We start from the raw sequence: 19,423 nt of genomic DNA, 5'->3' as shown, positions 1-19,423 counted from the left end.
TGTCTCATTTACATGAAAAAAAGAGAATGTTAAATCATTGGCACTGATAGGATTGTCGGAGCCTGTAGAGTACGCATTAAGAATAGCATCATTTAAATTATTTAAATGGCTTAGTTAAAAAAATCATTTGATTCATTTAAAAAAAAATGTGTGCTAGTAATGGTGATGAACCAAATAATATGTTTTTATGCCAACCTCAAGTTCCATAAATAGTCAAATAAAAATCAAATTTAAGAAAACGTCCCCTGTCTCCTGGCCACAACAAACCTACAGCGAACTAAAATAATAAATGATAAAAATAACTTGTTTCTCTCAGTGATTGCAAAACCTAATGTGCATGTTTCTTTTTATGAAGCCAGTTTTGACTGACAGATTCTCTTTTGCTTGGACCCTTTGCAGAAATGACCATGTCTGACCTCAAGACCATTTCCGGAGTCAACAGCGAATCGCAGAGGAAACGAGAAGATGGGACAGATATTTTTAGCCGTTTTATAGAAAGCACCATTTTGGTTTCCTAGAGCAGACACTGCACTTGGCTCCACAGCATGCCCACTGTGGTGCGACACTCTGGCTCAGCCCGCTGCCAAGCTCCAATCACCAGCCGGGAGGCTTCATTTATGGCCAATATGACAGCCCTTTAATCTGACAAGTCACTTTGTTCTTTGTCCTTGTTCAGTTTTGACATCCGCTGCATCAAGGAGAGGAGACACATTTCTTTTGTCTCAGTCTCTTTGTGGCTAACGGCTTCAATGAATTAATTAATAGGAAGAAATTCTTTGCTTCTCCTTTGAGGGGAAAAAGGAAACCATTTAATTTATAAAAACCAAAGTTCTCAGGAATTAAATGTAAAACTCCTTATAATAGTAAGGAAGTTAAAAAAATGTGTGCACATATTTCTTATAATAGCAACACAGGACAATGACATGATTTATTTAACTGAGTAACATCATATGTAATGCAATACAAAAACAAATGGCCAGAGTTTTACCTTGATGTCTGCTAAATAGCTACTTAATTACTAATTACTCTGATTGATGCAAGCCGGTGAATGATGAAAAAAGCTCTACTTTTCCTTTTTATAAAAATGACCATGGAATGTAACTTTAACCCTCATTTCTACAATCATTCTTTTCATATATATATTTTCATTGTATATATTTTCAGACTTAAAATAACAAACACCAAGTATTTCAGAAAAAAAGGACAAACATCTCTTTAAGGTGCATTTTTTCCAATCAGTCCTTCTGTAACTTAATACCAACTTAATTTTTTTTTACTTCTTTCAAAACATGAAATGATCAATGACTTTTTTTTTTACCTCTAAAAATTCTTCTCCCTGTTCAATGTCCCATTCACCGTGTTTAGCACACACTGGGCCCTAAAACAAAATTAAAAACAAGGATTACAAAGGCATTCTTAAAAAAGAGACTGATCAAAATTACAAGGCTTTGTTTTACTATTTTTGTCATTAAAGCGACATTTAGAATAGTCAACAACCCAGCGTGGGTGGTGGGACCTCTTTTTTTATTTTTATTTTTTAGAAAACATGCCACAGTCCATTGTAACTACAGGGTAACATCAGGATAATTAGAGCTCTCTTCCAGAAGACCTTAGGAGTGTCCCCATTAGGAACTCTCATCTGACATCCATCTTGGTTTTTCTCTCTAAGAAATCTGCAATTTTAAATGGGTATTTTTCTTTTAGTTTGTTTATTACGTCGGCATTGGGCTCAATAAGGAGTTCATGAAATGATTACAAAATACAGAACATCTGAAAAACCACCATCAAATGGAAAGAGCAGATTTCTTATTTGTGCTTTAAGAGCAGTAAATGATCAATTCTGACTACAGTTTAGCAAGCTACACTTTTCCGAGTTATATATTTTATTAGTGCTTAGCCTACTTAAATAATTGTTTTTATACTTATAATGGATTACACTGTTGTAGTTAGTTCTGCTGCCTCACAACTCTAGGGTGCTGGGTTTGACTCTGGACTGATCTTGTGTGGACTCTGCATGTATTCCCTGTGGCCTTGAGGGTTTTTCTACAGGTGCTCCTGTTTCCTTCCACAGTCCAAAGACAATCAGGTTGGTGTCTAAATTTCCTCCTCAAGTTTGAGTGAGTTTCTGTGTGTGCAAGTGTAAATGAGTGAGTACGTTTGTGTACGTGCACGTGTGAGCGAGTGTTTGTGTTGGTGAGCAGATGTGCTTGTATGAGTGAGTGAGTTTCTGCGTGTGCATGTGTGCCTTGTGATGGACTGGCCCCTAGTCCAGAATCTATCTTGGTTTGTGCTTATTGTCTGCCAGGTTATGTTCTGGCTAACCACGACCCTGTGTTAGATTAAGCAGTAATTGAAAATGAATGGATGTAGCAATAATTGTAGCACAAAACAAGCATTAATGATGTAATTGAAAATAAAAATCCTACACGGTGTAAGACTTTGCAATGTAACATCTTTAATTAAGTCAACCAAAAAGAATTCCACTCCTTCCAACATCAGTAATGACCTTAGTGATGAAAGTGAAGAAGTGAAGAGTTTATTATTGCAGTTATCGCACTCTGCGGCTGAGAGCTGATAAGGTGAATGCACATTCATGTTGCCTGTTTTTTTCAATGAAATGCTGAAGCTGTGCATACTAAAGGGTTAAGGTTAGGAAATGTGACAAAACATCAGCCAGCAAGAACCAGTTGCCAAAACAGATGCTGACAGTTCTTCAAAGATGAAAACACCAGACTTACTTCCAAACAACACATTAGAGCTAAAACTCAGCGATGACATCACTAATTGCAACTACTACGAGTCAGCAGCCTTGATAGTACCATTCAGAGAGCCTTTGATGAGTGATTTATCTCAAACGGTTTCTAATATACTTCCACAGGCAGTGCTATTCAGGCATACAATAAGCATTCTTGAAATGGTACACTGTCTCTTTCCCCAGACACGCTGGAACACTTGTTATTGAACTTGGAACACAACTGTTACAGAACTCTTAGAACATAAGTAACAAGTAACTAGAAAGAGGAAAGTTCACACAATATGAATTGTGAAATATGAAAACCATGTCATACAGAATTGCCGGTAATTCGATTTTTATAAGTCCTTTAAGTACTGAGAATCCCCAGCTAAGCAGACTTTTTAACACCTGTAAACTGTATTGACACAGCAAAATCATAACTTTAACACACACAGGTCTAAACCAGTCTACTCTATGAGGGGTACATGTTGTATACTTAACTGGCAAAAATCACAATTACCATAAATCATTAACTTCATCATTAAATTTGACCAAAACCATTGTATTTTTATTGACGTAGTAATATGGTAATACTACCAACCTGTATCTGCCAGAACAGAAAATTTGCCATTTAACACATCTTAAGCATTTCTTAATTTACCCTGTGCTATAAAGCTAAAATAAAATACATTTTAAATCCTCTTAAAACACAATTAGATTTAAGAGTAAAAAGTACAATCAACTTTAAATTGTGTAATGTTCCTGATTTTTTGGCCATGCTATCTTCCAGGTTTACATCCTGATATTCCTCTAATCTCTACGCTGCATAATTAAAACATGGTAATGCCACGAAGATTACAAAGGTGATTAAAAGAGAAACAAGATACTTTAATTATCAAGGAGGCTTTGTTCCCAGAACTCAGTTTAACACTTCCTAACTGAATGAGTCTTTGGAAGATTGCCTTGAGTCAAGACGTGTGCTATTCAAACGAGTGGGTGCAACTACACAGAGAAACAGATCATCGTTATCAACTACAGCTGATCCAAAATGTAGCTACTGTACTAACCCTGCCCTGTCAGAGAAACCCTGTACTACAGATTCAGTTCTCCTTCAGGATGCAAAGCCCTTTTCTCTCTTATGACAGCACATGTTAACTGTTGACTGACCAAAAGAGGTGATTTGTCTTCCCATTTCTATTCTTGAATGCATGCTTAAAGTAAAACATTAAAAAGTGAAAAATCCCCCCCCCCAAAAAAAAACATCCCAGCCCCCCAAAAATCTATGGTTTTAATCTTTGAGACAGCATATAAACATGGTGGTCAACACCTGATCCTGGATTCGATTTTGGACTGGGGTGCCTTCTGTATTTTCATAAAATGCAACAGATTCCTTAGACCTTCCCTGTGATGGACTGGCATACTATCCACGGTGTAGTCATGCCTTCCAGCATTTTTCTGTCTAAAATGGATATATGGTGTTTTACACATCTCCCAACTTGCCACAGTCCACTTCCAGTTTTGCTTCATAAGGGAAATTTCATATCAATTCTTTTATACTCGTAGGTGAATGCTCATGAGTCATAGTCACTTCTTAAAATCACTGCCAGACAATGCTCAGGTTGACCATGGGAGCAGGATTCAGGCTCCCAATTTGAATCAATTTCCTGAGCACAAACTAGAATTACTTACAGTAAAGTTACAGTAAGAGATGTTAATTCTCTTTTATTTAAAAAAAAAACGTGAAACCTCAGAACTACGTTTCATGGGCCTTCCAAATTCAAATACTAAGGAATATTTAGAAAGATGTTGCCAAAGATTATTTTACAGGAAACATTTCTTGTGGAGAGGTGGGGGGAGAACACGTGCTAAAAAAATCAGGAGTGGTAGGAACTCCTGGCTTTCGAATTGAGCAGCTTAGTTTTCACCCCACCGGTCTGTGGTTAAGGACTCTGGAGCAATAAGACTTTCATCATGCCAATGTCCTGTTCCCAGTGTCGCTTTGGCTCCAGAGCTGTGGACAGGCCAAGGTTCATGAATGCAACACGAATAAAGAAACTGAGAAAGGAGTAGTTCCCTTCCTGTTGAGTATCTTCAGTCACCTAATTAGTGCAGTCGGTAAAAGGCATTAAACAGGGGAACATTCAGCTCCTCTAAACATATCAGGATACTCAACATTTAAGTGCACCGAAAAAAACAAATATTTTTTAACATCCTCAATAGTTTAGAAGCTCTTTAAAGACAAACCCTCCATTGTTTACAAGGGTGTAAGTTTCTGTCTCTAGAAATTACAGTTGGGAACTTCTCAGAACCAACGCACACAGCTTTTTTTTAACTTGATAAACTTAATGAAACTACCCACCAATGTTTCCCACCATTTCTCAGTGATCTGGAAAATAAATCATTATTCGGGTCTTTGATCAGAGAGTTGTGCCCATCTTTCTCTGGCTTCCTTAATTGTAATAGGCCATATGGTGTCCCCCTGAGGCTGGCCGGCTCACAGGCAGATATCAAAGGCATATATTTACAGTTATCTCTGGTACGCCAAGGAAGCAATCAGGCCTCGTTAGGGGTCAGCACACTGGCCTAGGACAGGAACAGAAATGAGTGACGCGGACTTCAAAGAGAGTCGATCCTCCAAATATTGTTAGAACTCAGAACTATACACACTATAATCAGGAAATGGGAAAACATTCCACTCTGATCTGAAAAGGAGGGGGAATATAAGAAAACTACCTTTAAATAATTAATGCGACTGACATCAAAGGTTGTGAACTGACTTGGTCTGCTAAAGACTCATAACACAAAAATCAAGCAAAATGTGTTATTTTATCCAGTCCTGTGGTTGAATTTTTATATGGTGAAAATCAAACCATTTCAAACCTTAATGGAAAATATCTGGGCTTTCTCTTGTATTAACTGAATGCAGCTTTGAAGTTCATTTTAAAAGAAGAAAAAATGGGGCAATACTGCATGCAAACATTCTTCTTTTTGAAAGCAAAGAAGAAAAAAGGCAATAATAAACACAAAGGCAGGGCGGCATTCTGTAGTATCTTGTAATCAATTAAACATCGTTATCAGATTCAAACAACAAAGATCAAAGAATTACAGGAGCTGATCAAAGTCTGTTTCTGAAGCGAGTTAAAGTTATGCCACAGAATACAGTGGAAAATGCTTATAGCTACCGTATCATCAACTCTTTCATGATAGCTGAAGTAAGAAACTCCTTTTAAAAGCTACTCTAAGGGGATCTCGAGTATTAATAAACAGAGAGCTGTAGTGTGTATCTGTGTGCGTGCATGGGTGCACTGTTTGTTTCCTGTAATCCATTAAGTGTGCATCTAATTCAGTGCCTGCGTGAACTGTGGTGCTTTTCTGAGCATCGTTCTGAAATGCCTGGCTGAATTTACACATTTAAAAAATGCATTTTCATTGATAATAAAATCCCAATTCTTCCAAGCAAACTAATCTCCCATGTTGTATAACTTAAAATAACTCAGAACAGAACAAATGATTCAGAATGTGATGAGTACGTAACTGATTAAGTTCAAGTTGTCACTTTTTCTTAATGTTTTTGAAAATTAAAAGCAGCAGTGTCATACCAACTGCAGCATTTGAAGTAGTCTAAAGCCTAAATGTCTTACACATCATCGGACTCCAACATTCAACTGTATGACTAAAACACTATTTTTCTTAATGATTACATTATACACTGGCTGAAATAATTATTCTAGCATACTGAAATCTGCTTACAAACATTACATACTTGGGTTTGTCATTAATGATTAATTGCTTGCATTGGTGTAGTGTTTTACATCCTAGGTAAATAGGTATCACAAGGTATATCTTCAGGTATATAGGTGGGGACCCACTTCATCCACTACTAATCATAACACCCCCTTTCCTATACAGGTATTTTCCACTATCTAAGTCAAAAGGCAAAACTAAACAATCAAATGAGGTTTTCACCTTTGACCATACAAAAAGTGTATTTGTGCATTTAATAAAATATATATATACCATCAGCATTCTTTAAAAATCCACATTTAATTTGCATTTGGGACTGTGAAGAGTTACGTACCAGCCTGTAAAACCAAAAGGCTTTGATCTCAGAGTCCTCATTTCTCATGCACTACATGTTTGTACAAGGAAACTAAGGTGTACAATATGTAAATGGACACAATACCACAGGAACAAGGTTAATCGTATTCTCCGTATAAACGAAATACAAAAGAAGCGAGGAACTTTCTTTCTGACTGTATAAACATCACAAAGAACATTTCAGATATATAAAACACAAATCACAGACTGCTCTTTTCCTGCTTCTGTTTTTGCAGCTGATTGCAGGTGATGTTTTGTTCCAACATCACTCAAAAACTAGTTAACAGCAATTAATAAAAAAATATTTTTTTTGGCTCAACTGAACTTTGATATATGCTTTCTACACACAGTTGATTTCCAAGAGATTTCCCTGAAATCTTATAGCTAGGCCAGGCTGTTCAGCGAAGGTGGCAGGATAATGACAGAAGTTTTTCCTACTCTTACCTTCGACTCACTGCTGGGCTTGGGTTTCTTGGCCTTGGGGGGCCCTCCAGGGCTGGAGAGGGAGGTCAGAGAGCTTGAGTTTGGCTGTCCGCTCCCCCCAGCGGGACCCCCAGCACCTGGCCCTCCGAGCCGTTGCCCCCCTCCGGAAAATGGCACAAAGGTGCTTGGATTTGGAGCGCGGGCCGAGGCTGGCTTCATCCTGGAAGGCAACTCAGTTGAGGGACCGGGGGTTTCCGAAGACAGTTTCAGCTCAGATTCTTGAGTTTCAATGACACGGTCTTTTACTGGTGCATTCTCTGCGCCTTTTGGTTTCGGATCGCCCAGGATTGCTACATCTCCGCTGGCCTCTGTGGCATCACCGCGCAATGGAGAGGGAATAGCAACTGGCTTCTTTGCAGAGGGCTCTGGCGCGGTCTTCTCAAGCGCAGGCGACACCACCGGCCTGGGCGTTGGGTCAGGCGGGGGAGACTGATCTGCTGTCTCTGGCCTTTCTTCCTTCTTCACGGCAGATACACTGCCCGTTTCCAAAGGCTCACCCTGTCCAGGGGACTTTGATTTCTTCAGCACATATCTATGACGGAGTACGCAGACAGAAGCAGGAGACCAGGTTCAGCAAATATTGCCCAAGTACTCCATAAGACAAACTAAGGCACATTCCCCAAGGAATATTTCAAACTCTTACTCAGACCCTTACATTCATCAGATGCACTTTAGGGATTTTTCAGGGATGCTCCCAATAGAAAAAAAAAAGAGTAACCCACTCTGAAGTGTACACCTCCCTTCTTATTGTTAAATTACAACAATGATATAAATGGTAATACATAACAGATACCCCCACCTACATATGCACACTAGACCACATGTCATTGAGGAAAAAATTAACACTTTGCTGCATTCATTCAAACAATGAGAAACTTATAGACATGATCTACTTTAAGTCTGTCTCATGACGTAAACTAAATTTTATATCTCAGTGTCCAGTCCCTGTCACTCACCCCGTTCCCATCATCAGAAATAAAAAATATTGAAATAAGACAGATTATCCAGCAGTCCCAGCAGAACTGCCATTCAGACTCAAGAGTTGACAAGTAGCACATGTGACCAGCGGTAAGTCCTGCAGGGACGTGCTACCCCTCCAGCTGGCGATAACGTGGGGCTAGCGGCGTGTGACATGGCAAACAGCTCTGCAGGTGGGCACCAGGGGAGAGTGCCGGCATCACATTTTCTCCTGAGCCAGTGCCGGACAGCTGAATCTTAAAACAGCTGCAAATTCCCAACACAGGTGGGCATATAACTCACAGGAAAGGCTTGCTAATGAAGGGGAAAATGCCCTACTGTGCAAATGTCGTCTCCTGGAGCATCCAGCAGAAACGCTCCACTCACCTGACGATGGCACTGCCACCCGTGAGACCAAGGGATTTCAGGGTCGTTTTCTTCAGCGCTTCCTCTCCAGCGACCTGAATGAGACATTAACATATACTTTGTATTATTATTATTTGCACAATGAGCTGGAATATCAAACAGAATCGTATTAAATCCCGTGGGCTTTGCAGAAGGCAAACGTATGAAAACACTGAGAAAGAGAAATTGGAGGGGGAAAGGATACATTTCAAGACCATTTGGCTTTTTTAACACATTTCCTGAAGACACGAGCTATTAAATAAACAGCAGTATCATGTTTCCTTTCACATTCAGTATCTATTCTCGTGCACATGCAGAATTATTTATCACTTTACATCACAACCGCTCAACTTCTAACATGCCGTCACTTAGTGACGTATTAGCTGGTGGCTTTGCTCGCTGTCAGCAAGGAGCGAGGTAAAACTACACAGCAAAATTAGGGCTGATTTGTCAAAACGTTACCTGCCCCAGCAGCTACCCAGATGAACAATTTCTGTGTAAATTTGATACACTATTCAATTCTGGCATGTAACTTATTCTCACATCCCATCTAAGGATAGCAAAGAAAGTTATTTTTTAATGCAAGGCAATCTTGTGTATAACTCAAGATTAAATCTCAAGACAGGCCATTAGCAATTCAATCATGTCTGGATGAATGACATAATCCAATATTTTAGGTAAACAATATTTGATGTGAAGGTCATGTAACTTTAAATAGCATTGTAAAGTGTGGAGATCTGTCTTAATCTAACCATTATAAATGACATGGAAGGTAGCATTGTTGTTTACTTGGTGGTCAGATATTTCTGTTAGAAAATATGCAATATTGCTCTGGGAAAGCATAAGAAACACATCAAAGCTGAGATAGTATAGCTATTTGTATTGTTGTCAACCAGGAGAGGGGTCATTAAAGACGTGAATACCATCCCTCTTTTTATAACCTACTAAAAAAAAAAGAATAACAATATCACAGCGTCTGTAGTGCCTGCACCAGTAATAACATTTTTAAGACCACTATGACCTACCTCATCTCTCATATAAACACAAACTGGAGTGGATCCCGACAGCTGTGACTCAGGCACCCTACAGAGAACAGAAGGAAAGCTTTGAGGAACTTGACCTTTTGGAACAATAAAACGCAATCTTCAAACAGCCTCAATAGACAGGCCAGTAACCCAGTGATCCATGTGTCTGCTTGAGTTGATTCATATGAAACTGTGGGGGAGTGTTTGTGTGTGTTTATCTGTGTGCATTTGCAGGAAAGAAAGGGGGGAAAGCTCTTACTGTTTGATTTTCTTTTAAATTATTGCTGTCACGTTTTGTGAAGTTGACAGCTGTGAAAGGATAGTTAACAATAGTTTTAGTTGTTCAAGTAGGTGGCTGCGTCAGTATGCATAGGCTGCAAAGGAACAAGTCAAGGTTTATTCCATGCTGAAAAGAGAATAAAAGAAACACAATATAGCTTCCTTTTATAGCAGTCCAAGTCCACATCGAAGTGAAATTAAGCAACCCTAGTCATTATTTTTCCATCACAGGAGCACATAAGACTTGAGAAGAATCTGAAACTGGTTTGTGATTGTAGGTCTTGTAACACATTTAACAGAGAGCCTAGGCCATCTCAAGTGAAGGCTTTCCACTACCTTTAATCTTCTAATTGACTGTTTATTGTTTATTGCAATTATGGAGAGATCTTTTTATATTAAAAACACTGGAGATTTTAAAAGACCAAATTTACTATTTCACCCTATTGCCGCAAACTGTGAATACTGTCGTCTTCTCCTGACAAGCTCATGAACAAGAAGGTTTATGCACTGGTCTTTCTGGCAACTGGAGTATTAGGTACAACTGCTGTGAAGCAGAATTCGAACAAAACAGCCCTCTTCTCTCTCCATCCTGTGGAGACAAGTTCAGGGGCACATGGGGCCGCCCTTTCTCAAACTCAGCTGGAACTCCAAGCCATGAAGTCCCAGACACTATGATGACAAGACCTGAAGAAAGACAGAATTCCCCTCTTGTTACAATCTAACTACCCCCTTTGGTGGCTAGCAGCTAACTGACTGGTATTTCATCCAGTTGTTGGGGTTGTGGGATTCTAGAACAAGCTCCCAGCCATGCTAGCCAATACCCCGGATGAGATGCTTGGATCAATTAACTTCTAACCACCAAATATGCTAGATGGACCGAATGGCCTCTTAACGTTTGCAACCTTTCATCCTTTCATATTCTCTTACGCATGTTGAAAGAAGCCAGGGCATCACTTTCGAAAAAAAATTATAAGAGCACTTGTTCTAGATTTCCACAAGTCTTTGTGCAGAAGTGCCTCCTGTCCCCAATTTTAGGAAATTCAATTTGGATACGGCCCAAGAGGAGAAGGCACCTGTTCACAGCTCTGAATCACGTCATTCAGATACTGCCGGTTTACTACGATCTAAGGTGCATTACTAATGAACTACAAACAGGCTGGTTCAATTGTTCAAGTGCAATTCAATATTCTGAAAAAAAATATTTTTAAAAATAAAATATAGCAGTGTTTGCTCCAACAGCAGTGATCTGCACACTAAACAAGTGGGGAAGTATGTGCGTCTATGTGGCATGATAGATACCATGTGACTAGCGGAATCCCCTTTCTAAAATGATCAGGGTCTAAAACAAGTGTAACTGAAAGTCAGCACTTGCTAAAAAGTACAATACAAGCTCACATGTTCACTTCTTTTTTAATTCTTTCCTGAAGATGCAACACTTTCTTTATAAGGCAGTGCAGGGATGTCATTTGTTTTGAGCTCCATTTTTTGGGTGGGGTCAATTTGGACAAAAGCTTATTCATTAATGATTTTTGTTTCCCCATCAGTAAAATCTTAATTAAAAAAAAACACTTTAAGAATGACCAGCAAAGCAGTGAGATATTATGTGTTCAATTTAAACCTACTAACACAACAGATCACTCTGCTTCATGTCAGAAGAACTAATACAAATCTACAGAAGGCTGGATTTAAAATGAAAACACCTGTTGGCAAAGCCAGAACAAGCCCTTATCTCAGGGCTATGATCAGACATATAACATGAAGAAAGAAGGTAGTTATTTACATTGCTCACAAACATTTAAAAAAAAAACAATTTGTGACAGTATTTTATATGTCCAGGTTTAATACTGTGAAAAAATAGCAAGATATTTTTCCCCACTGATCACTAGCACCATAGTTTGGCTATTAACTAGGAAATTTGCTAAGCTCTCCCACAGCTGTGCCACTCCTTATACCAATGTTTCCCTTTTCAACAACTGATTTCAGTTTCAGTCCTATAGCAATAAATCCATTTATCTTTGGCAATGTATTTTTAAATCAATAACTCTACCACTCACACCCTCTAATGGTAATGTTTCTGTGATAAGGGCACCGAGTGTACTGTCGCCGAAGGAAAGAAACAAGGAGCTGGCTGCAAGCTCTCTTACTTGATATTAGAGCCTGCACACTCCAGCCACACTCCATATGCTAATCTTTACAGGCCACTAGGGGAAACGCTGTCGACAGCCTGCATGTGAGGTTCAGCAGGTCAAAGGTCGCTAGCTTCCCGCTGACATGAAAGCACACCCAGCTCACCTTGCTTCAAGCTTCCACCATTTACTCTGTGACCATCTGCACCTATACAATCTGGGTTCAACAAAGCTGACATCGAAACTAAACAAAATCCATCTGTTAATTATCTTTTCTTAGCTTTGAAGGTGAAATAACTTCAAGATCGCAACAGATTTTCATCTGGTTTGAGAGTTAGGGGCAAGAACAGGTTATGGTTTTGACTTACAGTGTACCCTTTTACCTGGGTGATGTGCTTTTATTTTTCAAAGTTGTGAGTAACAAGGTCACCCCACTCCCTGACCCCCGCTAATGTCCTGGAGTTAGACACAAGTTAGGTATTACGTGTCTGACTTAAACAATCTGCTTTGGTTTGTTTCATGTTTTTTGGCCAGATTTTTTAATTATTTGCATTTATGCTGCCTTTTAGCTGATACTCATGCCTTTTCCATGTATAATAAACATAAAACAACAAACAAAATGCTTGAATTGCTGTCATGTCTTGTTGCTGACTGCAATTAATCACTGATGAAATCATTCACCGCACACGCAATTAAGCAGATTAATAAATTTTCAATTAATCCCAAATTGATCAAGTCAGGTAAGTGTAAAAATATGTTATTTTAAACAACTGTCTAATAATAATAATAATTAATAATGAACATGATTGGTTTGAAATCAGGTGCATACAACTCATAAAACTAAAATGCTATTACATTAAACTAATCTATCCACCTGAATTACTTGGTCCACGTTTCCACACCACTATCACTCAATGAGTGAACACCATGTTGTTTGGATCAACCACTGTCACCCTGCAGCACAGAAAGCACCTCTCAATGTTCAAATAACTTTCATCAGAGAAAATGGCTCAACATTGTCCATTCCTGTTCCACAGCATGTTTTTCATTTCCAGATGTACTTGAAATCAAATAGAAAGAGACTGAACTGAAGATGTAATACAGTGCCACTTGTTTATGTACACCACAGTAAGTCAACAGATGGACTTCGATGTGGACTTGGACTTCTATAAGAGGAAGCTATATTGTGTTTCTTTTATTTTCTTTTCAGCATGGAATATACTTGAGAGTTGACTGTATCCCTCCATCTGGCTGGTGACAACATTGTTTAAGCTCAAAATGTCCTCTTTTTTCCCAGAAAAAAAAAGCCAATATGTTCTGCGTTTTAACATATAAATTATTTAAATTAAAAAACATTTTAACATAACCACATACTGTAAAGTGCATCTGATATCACCATCAATTTGGTTTTGTTACAATTATTAGTAATTGTAGAATGAATAACAACATCCGTAACTCAGACGTAGATACGTACAAAAAAAGGGACGTCCATTTCAATTGGCCACAGAATTTCTTTGGTCTCAGTGGTGAAAGCTGCATATTATTACAAAGGCCTTAAATCAATGCCAAGCTGCTCGATGTAACCTAAAAATTACAGTCATTTCATTTCAATTCATACTCAATGTCTTAACTTGGCAAATGCATTCACTAGACTATATTTCAGTCTGTGCCACCACAAGACAACTACAACTGTATAAGTGTCTCTAATGCTTTCCATCATACTGAAGTATCTTAGTGGTTTGTGGTTTAAGTTCAGTATCATCTTATTTTTAAACACAACGTGGCATTTCAAACTGTTTACTCATTAAGGCATTGTGTGGTAAAACTTTAGGAAAAAAATAACTCCAAAAACATGTATTTTTGTTCAAATGCTTCTTGAAAGCACTATTAGGAACTGCAACTGCACTGAGTTTTTTTAGAAAAGAACTACTAATTCTTTAGTGACATATGAAAACAAGGATTGAGTATATATGCCAAAATGTCTTGTAAACTTTGAGTACCAACACCAGCAAAAGAAACTGGCATTTATATCTGTATTTTTAAAGCCGAGATCACGTGCAACAGTGATGAAAACAGACGTTGCACTTTGAGATGATTCCAGTGTCAAAATCATTAACACGGCTGCCACTCAAACATAAAAGAGAACATTATTTTCAATACATTAGCACAGACAGAACCAAAAACAATGCACAAAAATTGCATGTAAACTGCATAATGGATCCAATGCTCATTTGCATTCTTGAAACAGACACATACTGTAGGAAGTAGGTTTGAATTGACTCCACTGGATTAAACTGTACACATACTGTAGGTAAAGAACTAACAAACCCACATCACAAGTGGGAATTCATGTGGCTTTGGGTGAATTTCTAGTTCAGCAGCAGTTTGCTCTAAATCCAAGCATTTAAAAGACATACAGTAGCTAGTGATGTATCACTGCCATGAGTAGAAAAAGAAAATTCACGGCCACCCCAGCAGATAATTACCAATATCTGCGAAGACCTCCTTTGTTTGTGTCATATTCACAAATCAGTTTCCTGATAGGCAAGATCAAGTTCATATTGAACTTTCAACACCTAACTGTAAGATCTTAAGGTATCATTTCAGGTGTAATCCTGTCGGGGATATTAATGCATTTTTAATGAGAATCTAAGGTTACAAATGTAAGAAGGAAATTCAGGCCTTCTAGCTTATTTGGTTGCTAGAAGCTTATCAACCCCAAGTATCTTGCCCAGCTTTTCCTAGAAGAGTTCCAGGGAAAATCTGCTTCAACAGCATAGCTAGGTAATTTATTTCAGACCCCACCTCTCTTTATATTTACAGACAAAAAGCCAAACACTTTTTATACAAATATGAGATACCCAGAAAACCCACAAAGCCAAAAGGTAAATGTTATAGCATTTAATTATTTATGCACGTTTCTACCAATTATTCTAGTATATCACATTTTTTCAGCTCTCTTTTAAGAAAAATCAGAGGCACAGATTGGTAAGGTCTTTAAGATCTAGCTCCAAAGCAATATCTGGTTGTGTGGTACTAAAATATTTACTGAAATGTTTACAGAGATACAGCATTCACAGATTTCACACAGTGCTATTTGTTCTTGTACACTGTACAAAAATACTATATTGTTAACACAAATACCTATTGTCATCGATACATCAATAAGTAGATATCCCTGTACAGAGCTTTCAAATTAGCTAAGGAAAAATACAGATCCTCAATGAACATTACACTGGAAAAGTGAGAATTACAAGAAATATCATGAGCTGATAACAGGTATTAGGGTCATACGACAGGATGCACAAACATAATAAAGAGAAACTCTTCAAAGAAAGGCAAAAAGAAAAAGAGACATATAAAAACAAAGAAATATACAGGATTACAATGAACAAGCAACCCACAGTCTCTCCAGGTTACACACAAGGAGTGGAATGAAAAATCACATCAGATTCTCTCTTGATCTGGCCTGGTAAATTCTACCTACAGTACATTGTGTGGTGCTTGTTCTAGAGATCTGAATACAGGAGGAAACAAAATCAAAAGTGCTCTGATAAATATTTTGCAGCGAAGCTGAGAAGAAAAGTAATTTGTTTTATTTCTTGAATACAAGAGAATATAACCACAAGGGTGGTCTGCCAATATCAGGTATGCGTGTGTGTGCTTGTGTTTCTTTAATAACAATCTTGCTTAATTAAAGGAATTCATGAGACAACACCAAATGAGGACACAAAATATATAAATGTATCTGTATTTGTGCATGTACATAAGAGCTAGAGACTTTACGGCCAATGTTTACTGAAGATAAAAGTGAATCCATTATTTTTATTCCATAAAGCAATGCCTAAGCCTGGAAGCTTCTGTGGAAAATAATTAAGTTGTAAAATGATGTCATATTGATGAAAGGCAGCTCGGCAGACACTTGGACAGAGGCTCTGGCAAAGATTGCACTACATTGTATAAAAATATTAAATCAAAGCAGGTGCCAACTTCAGGCATTTTTAATGCAGTCACAGCACCAGACGAGAGACTGGCATCACTTTGAGACTGCTTTGATTACAATACTCGCTCACTTGTGCAGCTTTTATAACTCATAAAAGGCTCAGTTGGTGTTTACACAAGCAGGCATTTCCAAAACCACAGAAAAAGAAATAAAAGGGAAGAATTTGGAGCCCTCTTAATGATTTTTTGTTGTTGTTAACGTTGTTGTTGTTGTTTGACAGATATTCAAATATCGGAGGTACCTGGATCTCACTGTCGGGTTCAGTAAAAAACTTAAATAAATCAAGAATTGGAAAACAAGCACTTCTCAAACTCAAATATGCGGAGTTGGCCACATAGGCTTACAGTATTGTGTTACTTATAAAAAATGAATGAAAACAAATAGGTAATGCACAGATTTTTGTTCTAGGTGAAGGAAATGCCAAGATTTATGGCATGGTGTTATCAAAACACCTAAAAAAAATGTATAAAGACACTTAAATTAGCATCAAAGTCAGAAATTACTTTGATAGTCTTAAACAATTTCCCCCAGTCGTGACTGACAATTACAATGCCATATTTTATAACCATTTAACAAATTTCATAACCTTTCCAGATCAGGTCTTTCATATTCTTCTTGTTGTAATTCAAATTGCAGCTTGGTTATGAGAAAATACACTGAAAATTAAGATTTTAGAATAACGCTATTAAGAAAGAAGAGTGGTAACTATTTTAAAACAGAATTTTATTTAGCAAAACAAATGAAGCAAAACACAGTGTAAGACACTCCTGCAATTCCAAAACATAACTGAAAAATGCAATGTTATTATAAAGCTTTTAAAAACATTGAAACAGAAAAAATATACATACATGAGTTAGGATTTTATGACAATATCTGGTTGTTGACAAGGCACCAGTTCTGAGCAACGTGAACAGAATGGTTCAGTTCCATTTCCTGCTTTATCTTTTAAATCTGTGTGTGTCTCTCTAGAACCAAAGTAATCATTTGACAGGTACTAATGTGTAACCCTCGGAAATACACATTTTTGTAGCACAGTCTCGTCCAATCTTAATGCCAAAAGCCATGGGAGATGCTTTTAAAAATCCAGATGTATCTTTTGTTGCTAAAACAACTGAAACACCTTGGAACGTAGTCGCAAGGCAAGAGGCCAAGCACTAAAGGATTCAAAGACCGAACTTCTTTACCCGATGTTTACGAGAATGTACATGTGGAGTGTTTGAAGGGTATAGTTTTGGGGAACTGGCTTACAGTTGGGGGAAGTTCACTGTGCAGTCGCATCTGCCTTATGGACCAATAAAAGACTCCAGTAGCCCAGCCAGACACCCGTGTGTCTACAGGTTCACAGTAACCCAGCTACTTCCCTCATTCTGCACTGCATTTTATTCCTGTTTCCGCAATGTAAAATATATGCTCTCACCTAGTGTGTGGGAAATGATTTATGAGCTCCCACAGCGACTGTCCACAGCAGAAGGAGTCCTGCAGTCTTGAACCATCTTCTAACTGCAAAGCAATGCGAACCTAGGAGAAAAAAATACATACCCTCGTGAACTCAAGACAAGTTTACCTGGCTGGCTGCAGTCACTGGGTCAATCATTTTCCTATGTATCTATCAAATTCTATGCGTAACTTCTATCGTGAACACTGGACACACCGTTAGTATCATTTGTGATGATACTACAATATCCACGTGAAGCATTAACAATGTCCAGTAATAGACTGGCATCCCATCCAGGATGTAACTCTGGTTTGTGATCACTTACTGTGGGCTCAAAGCAACCCTCTGTAAGGTAAAGAGGATATAGATAATGGATGGATGGATTAAGTAGAAACTTAAATTCATTAAAGATATTATATGCATTTCTTGTCATCCTTACTACTTGCATAAACTTGGTTTGTCAGCCTAGTTTGTGCTTTTCCAGACAAGGCTTTTGCAGATAAGCTGACATTTCTGTTTCTTCTAGTTCAGAATGAAAACATTCCATTCCTAGGAGGGGGTATGAAGTATCAGGGTCTCAACAGGTAAGGACCGTTTGTTGAATGGGTGGATGGACTTTATTCTCTCGTTAGCAAGACAAACAAAAGCAATTGTTTAACAGTTAAGTTTTTAGCATTTCAATAAATAAGACCCATTGAAACCACCTAAAACTCAATCCTGAATGTCGCAGGTATTGGAAGTGATGGGAATAGCATGAGAAAAACCTGTTAATGTAATTTGAATAGAAAAGCTGCCTTTATGTTAAGCAATATGCAATTTGCAAAACAAAATATCTTATCAATTACGCCAGAACTGTGGCAGATGAAAATCTAACCTCCTGGGCACTTGGCAGTCATGGTTGTTGTACCAATTCAATTGTCCTTCTCCAATTTACAATGGCAGGGCACTAAGATGATTTATGTAACCCAGAAAGAGGGCCCCTTACCTTTTGTCCAAGAACCCCCACAACAATTCAGGCGACTATCCAAGTTAACATCTAAGACAACAAGTCAGGGACAATTTGAAGTATCACTGAGTTTCTAAGGAAAGATCTCTCAACAAATAATCGATATAATAAGCCTTTCTAACCAAATATCAAAATCAGCTGATCAGCCCCTGACTGGCCCATCTGTATAATTAAAAGAATTCTTGCATTACAACCTGTATGTGAACTTAGTTACAATGCTTTCTGATGACCTGTTTTACACTTTTTAAAAAAAGTATAGCAGTGGTCCCCAACCCTGGTCAAGAAGGAACACTGGCTATTTTCTTTTTGAGTTCTTAATCAAATCGCTAACTGATTTTAGTTTTCTTTTTAGGAAATATCTGTAAATTTGCTTCCAGGTTTTTACAAAATCCAAACGTATATGCTATTGGTATCAACCCTGTACCACCTTCCGAGTCTCAGAACTCGGTTTCAGGTGGGCTGCCCGAAACCTAACCAATTGGACCTCTGCGGACAGAGGGTGCTCTCGTTGTGGCCGTCTCTGCTATATAGCGCTTTTCTGGGCACTCCACTCAACGCTCTTTAAAGGTAATGGAGACTCCCCTCCACTACCAATTATCCACCTTGATGCGAATGGAGCCAAAGTACCATAGACAGAGTCATACACTGTTAAAGGCCATGATTGGCAAAGGCCAGGGGGATACTTGGCTGGGGTAACAGCCCTACTCTTTTCGAGAAAAGCTCTGGGATTTTTAATGACCTGTTTAGTCTGTAACAACAGCAAGCAATTTGAGGGGAGGCTGTACGCTGAAAGTTCTCTCTGTTGGAGTTGTCGGAAACCCTTGAAGTACTTTTTTTTTTTACACTCAGGAGAGACTGAACAAACAAGTGAA

The 19,423-nt window shown here is 38.2% G+C and overlaps 1 protein-coding gene across 1 annotated transcript in view; it reads right to left on the bottom strand.

Moving 5' to 3' along the window:
- aspscr1 (ASPSCR1 tether for SLC2A4, UBX domain containing) overlaps positions 1 to 19,423 on the bottom strand; it is a 67,274-nt gene that overhangs the window by 41,434 nt on the left and 6,417 nt on the right. Inside the window, exons 4-8 of the mRNA XM_015356516.2 lie at positions 17,528 to 17,628; positions 9,703 to 9,760; positions 8,660 to 8,733; positions 7,277 to 7,847; positions 1,319 to 1,378 (exon numbers count right to left, since the gene is read on the bottom strand). Coding sequence (XP_015212002.2) covers positions 1,319 to 1,378; positions 7,277 to 7,847; positions 8,660 to 8,733; positions 9,703 to 9,760; positions 17,528 to 17,628 — 864 coding nt within the window. The remainder of the gene's footprint in view (positions 1 to 1,318; positions 1,379 to 7,276; positions 7,848 to 8,659; positions 8,734 to 9,702; positions 9,761 to 17,527; positions 17,629 to 19,423) is intronic.

The sequence above is a fragment of the Lepisosteus oculatus genome, chromosome 9, assembly GCF_040954835.1.
Source record: "Lepisosteus oculatus isolate fLepOcu1 chromosome 9, fLepOcu1.hap2, whole genome shotgun sequence".
Taxonomy (NCBI): domain Eukaryota; kingdom Metazoa; phylum Chordata; class Actinopteri; order Semionotiformes; family Lepisosteidae; genus Lepisosteus; species Lepisosteus oculatus.
The sequence above is the reverse complement of the archived record's forward strand: the minus strand, read 5'-3'. Positions and strand labels throughout refer to the sequence as shown.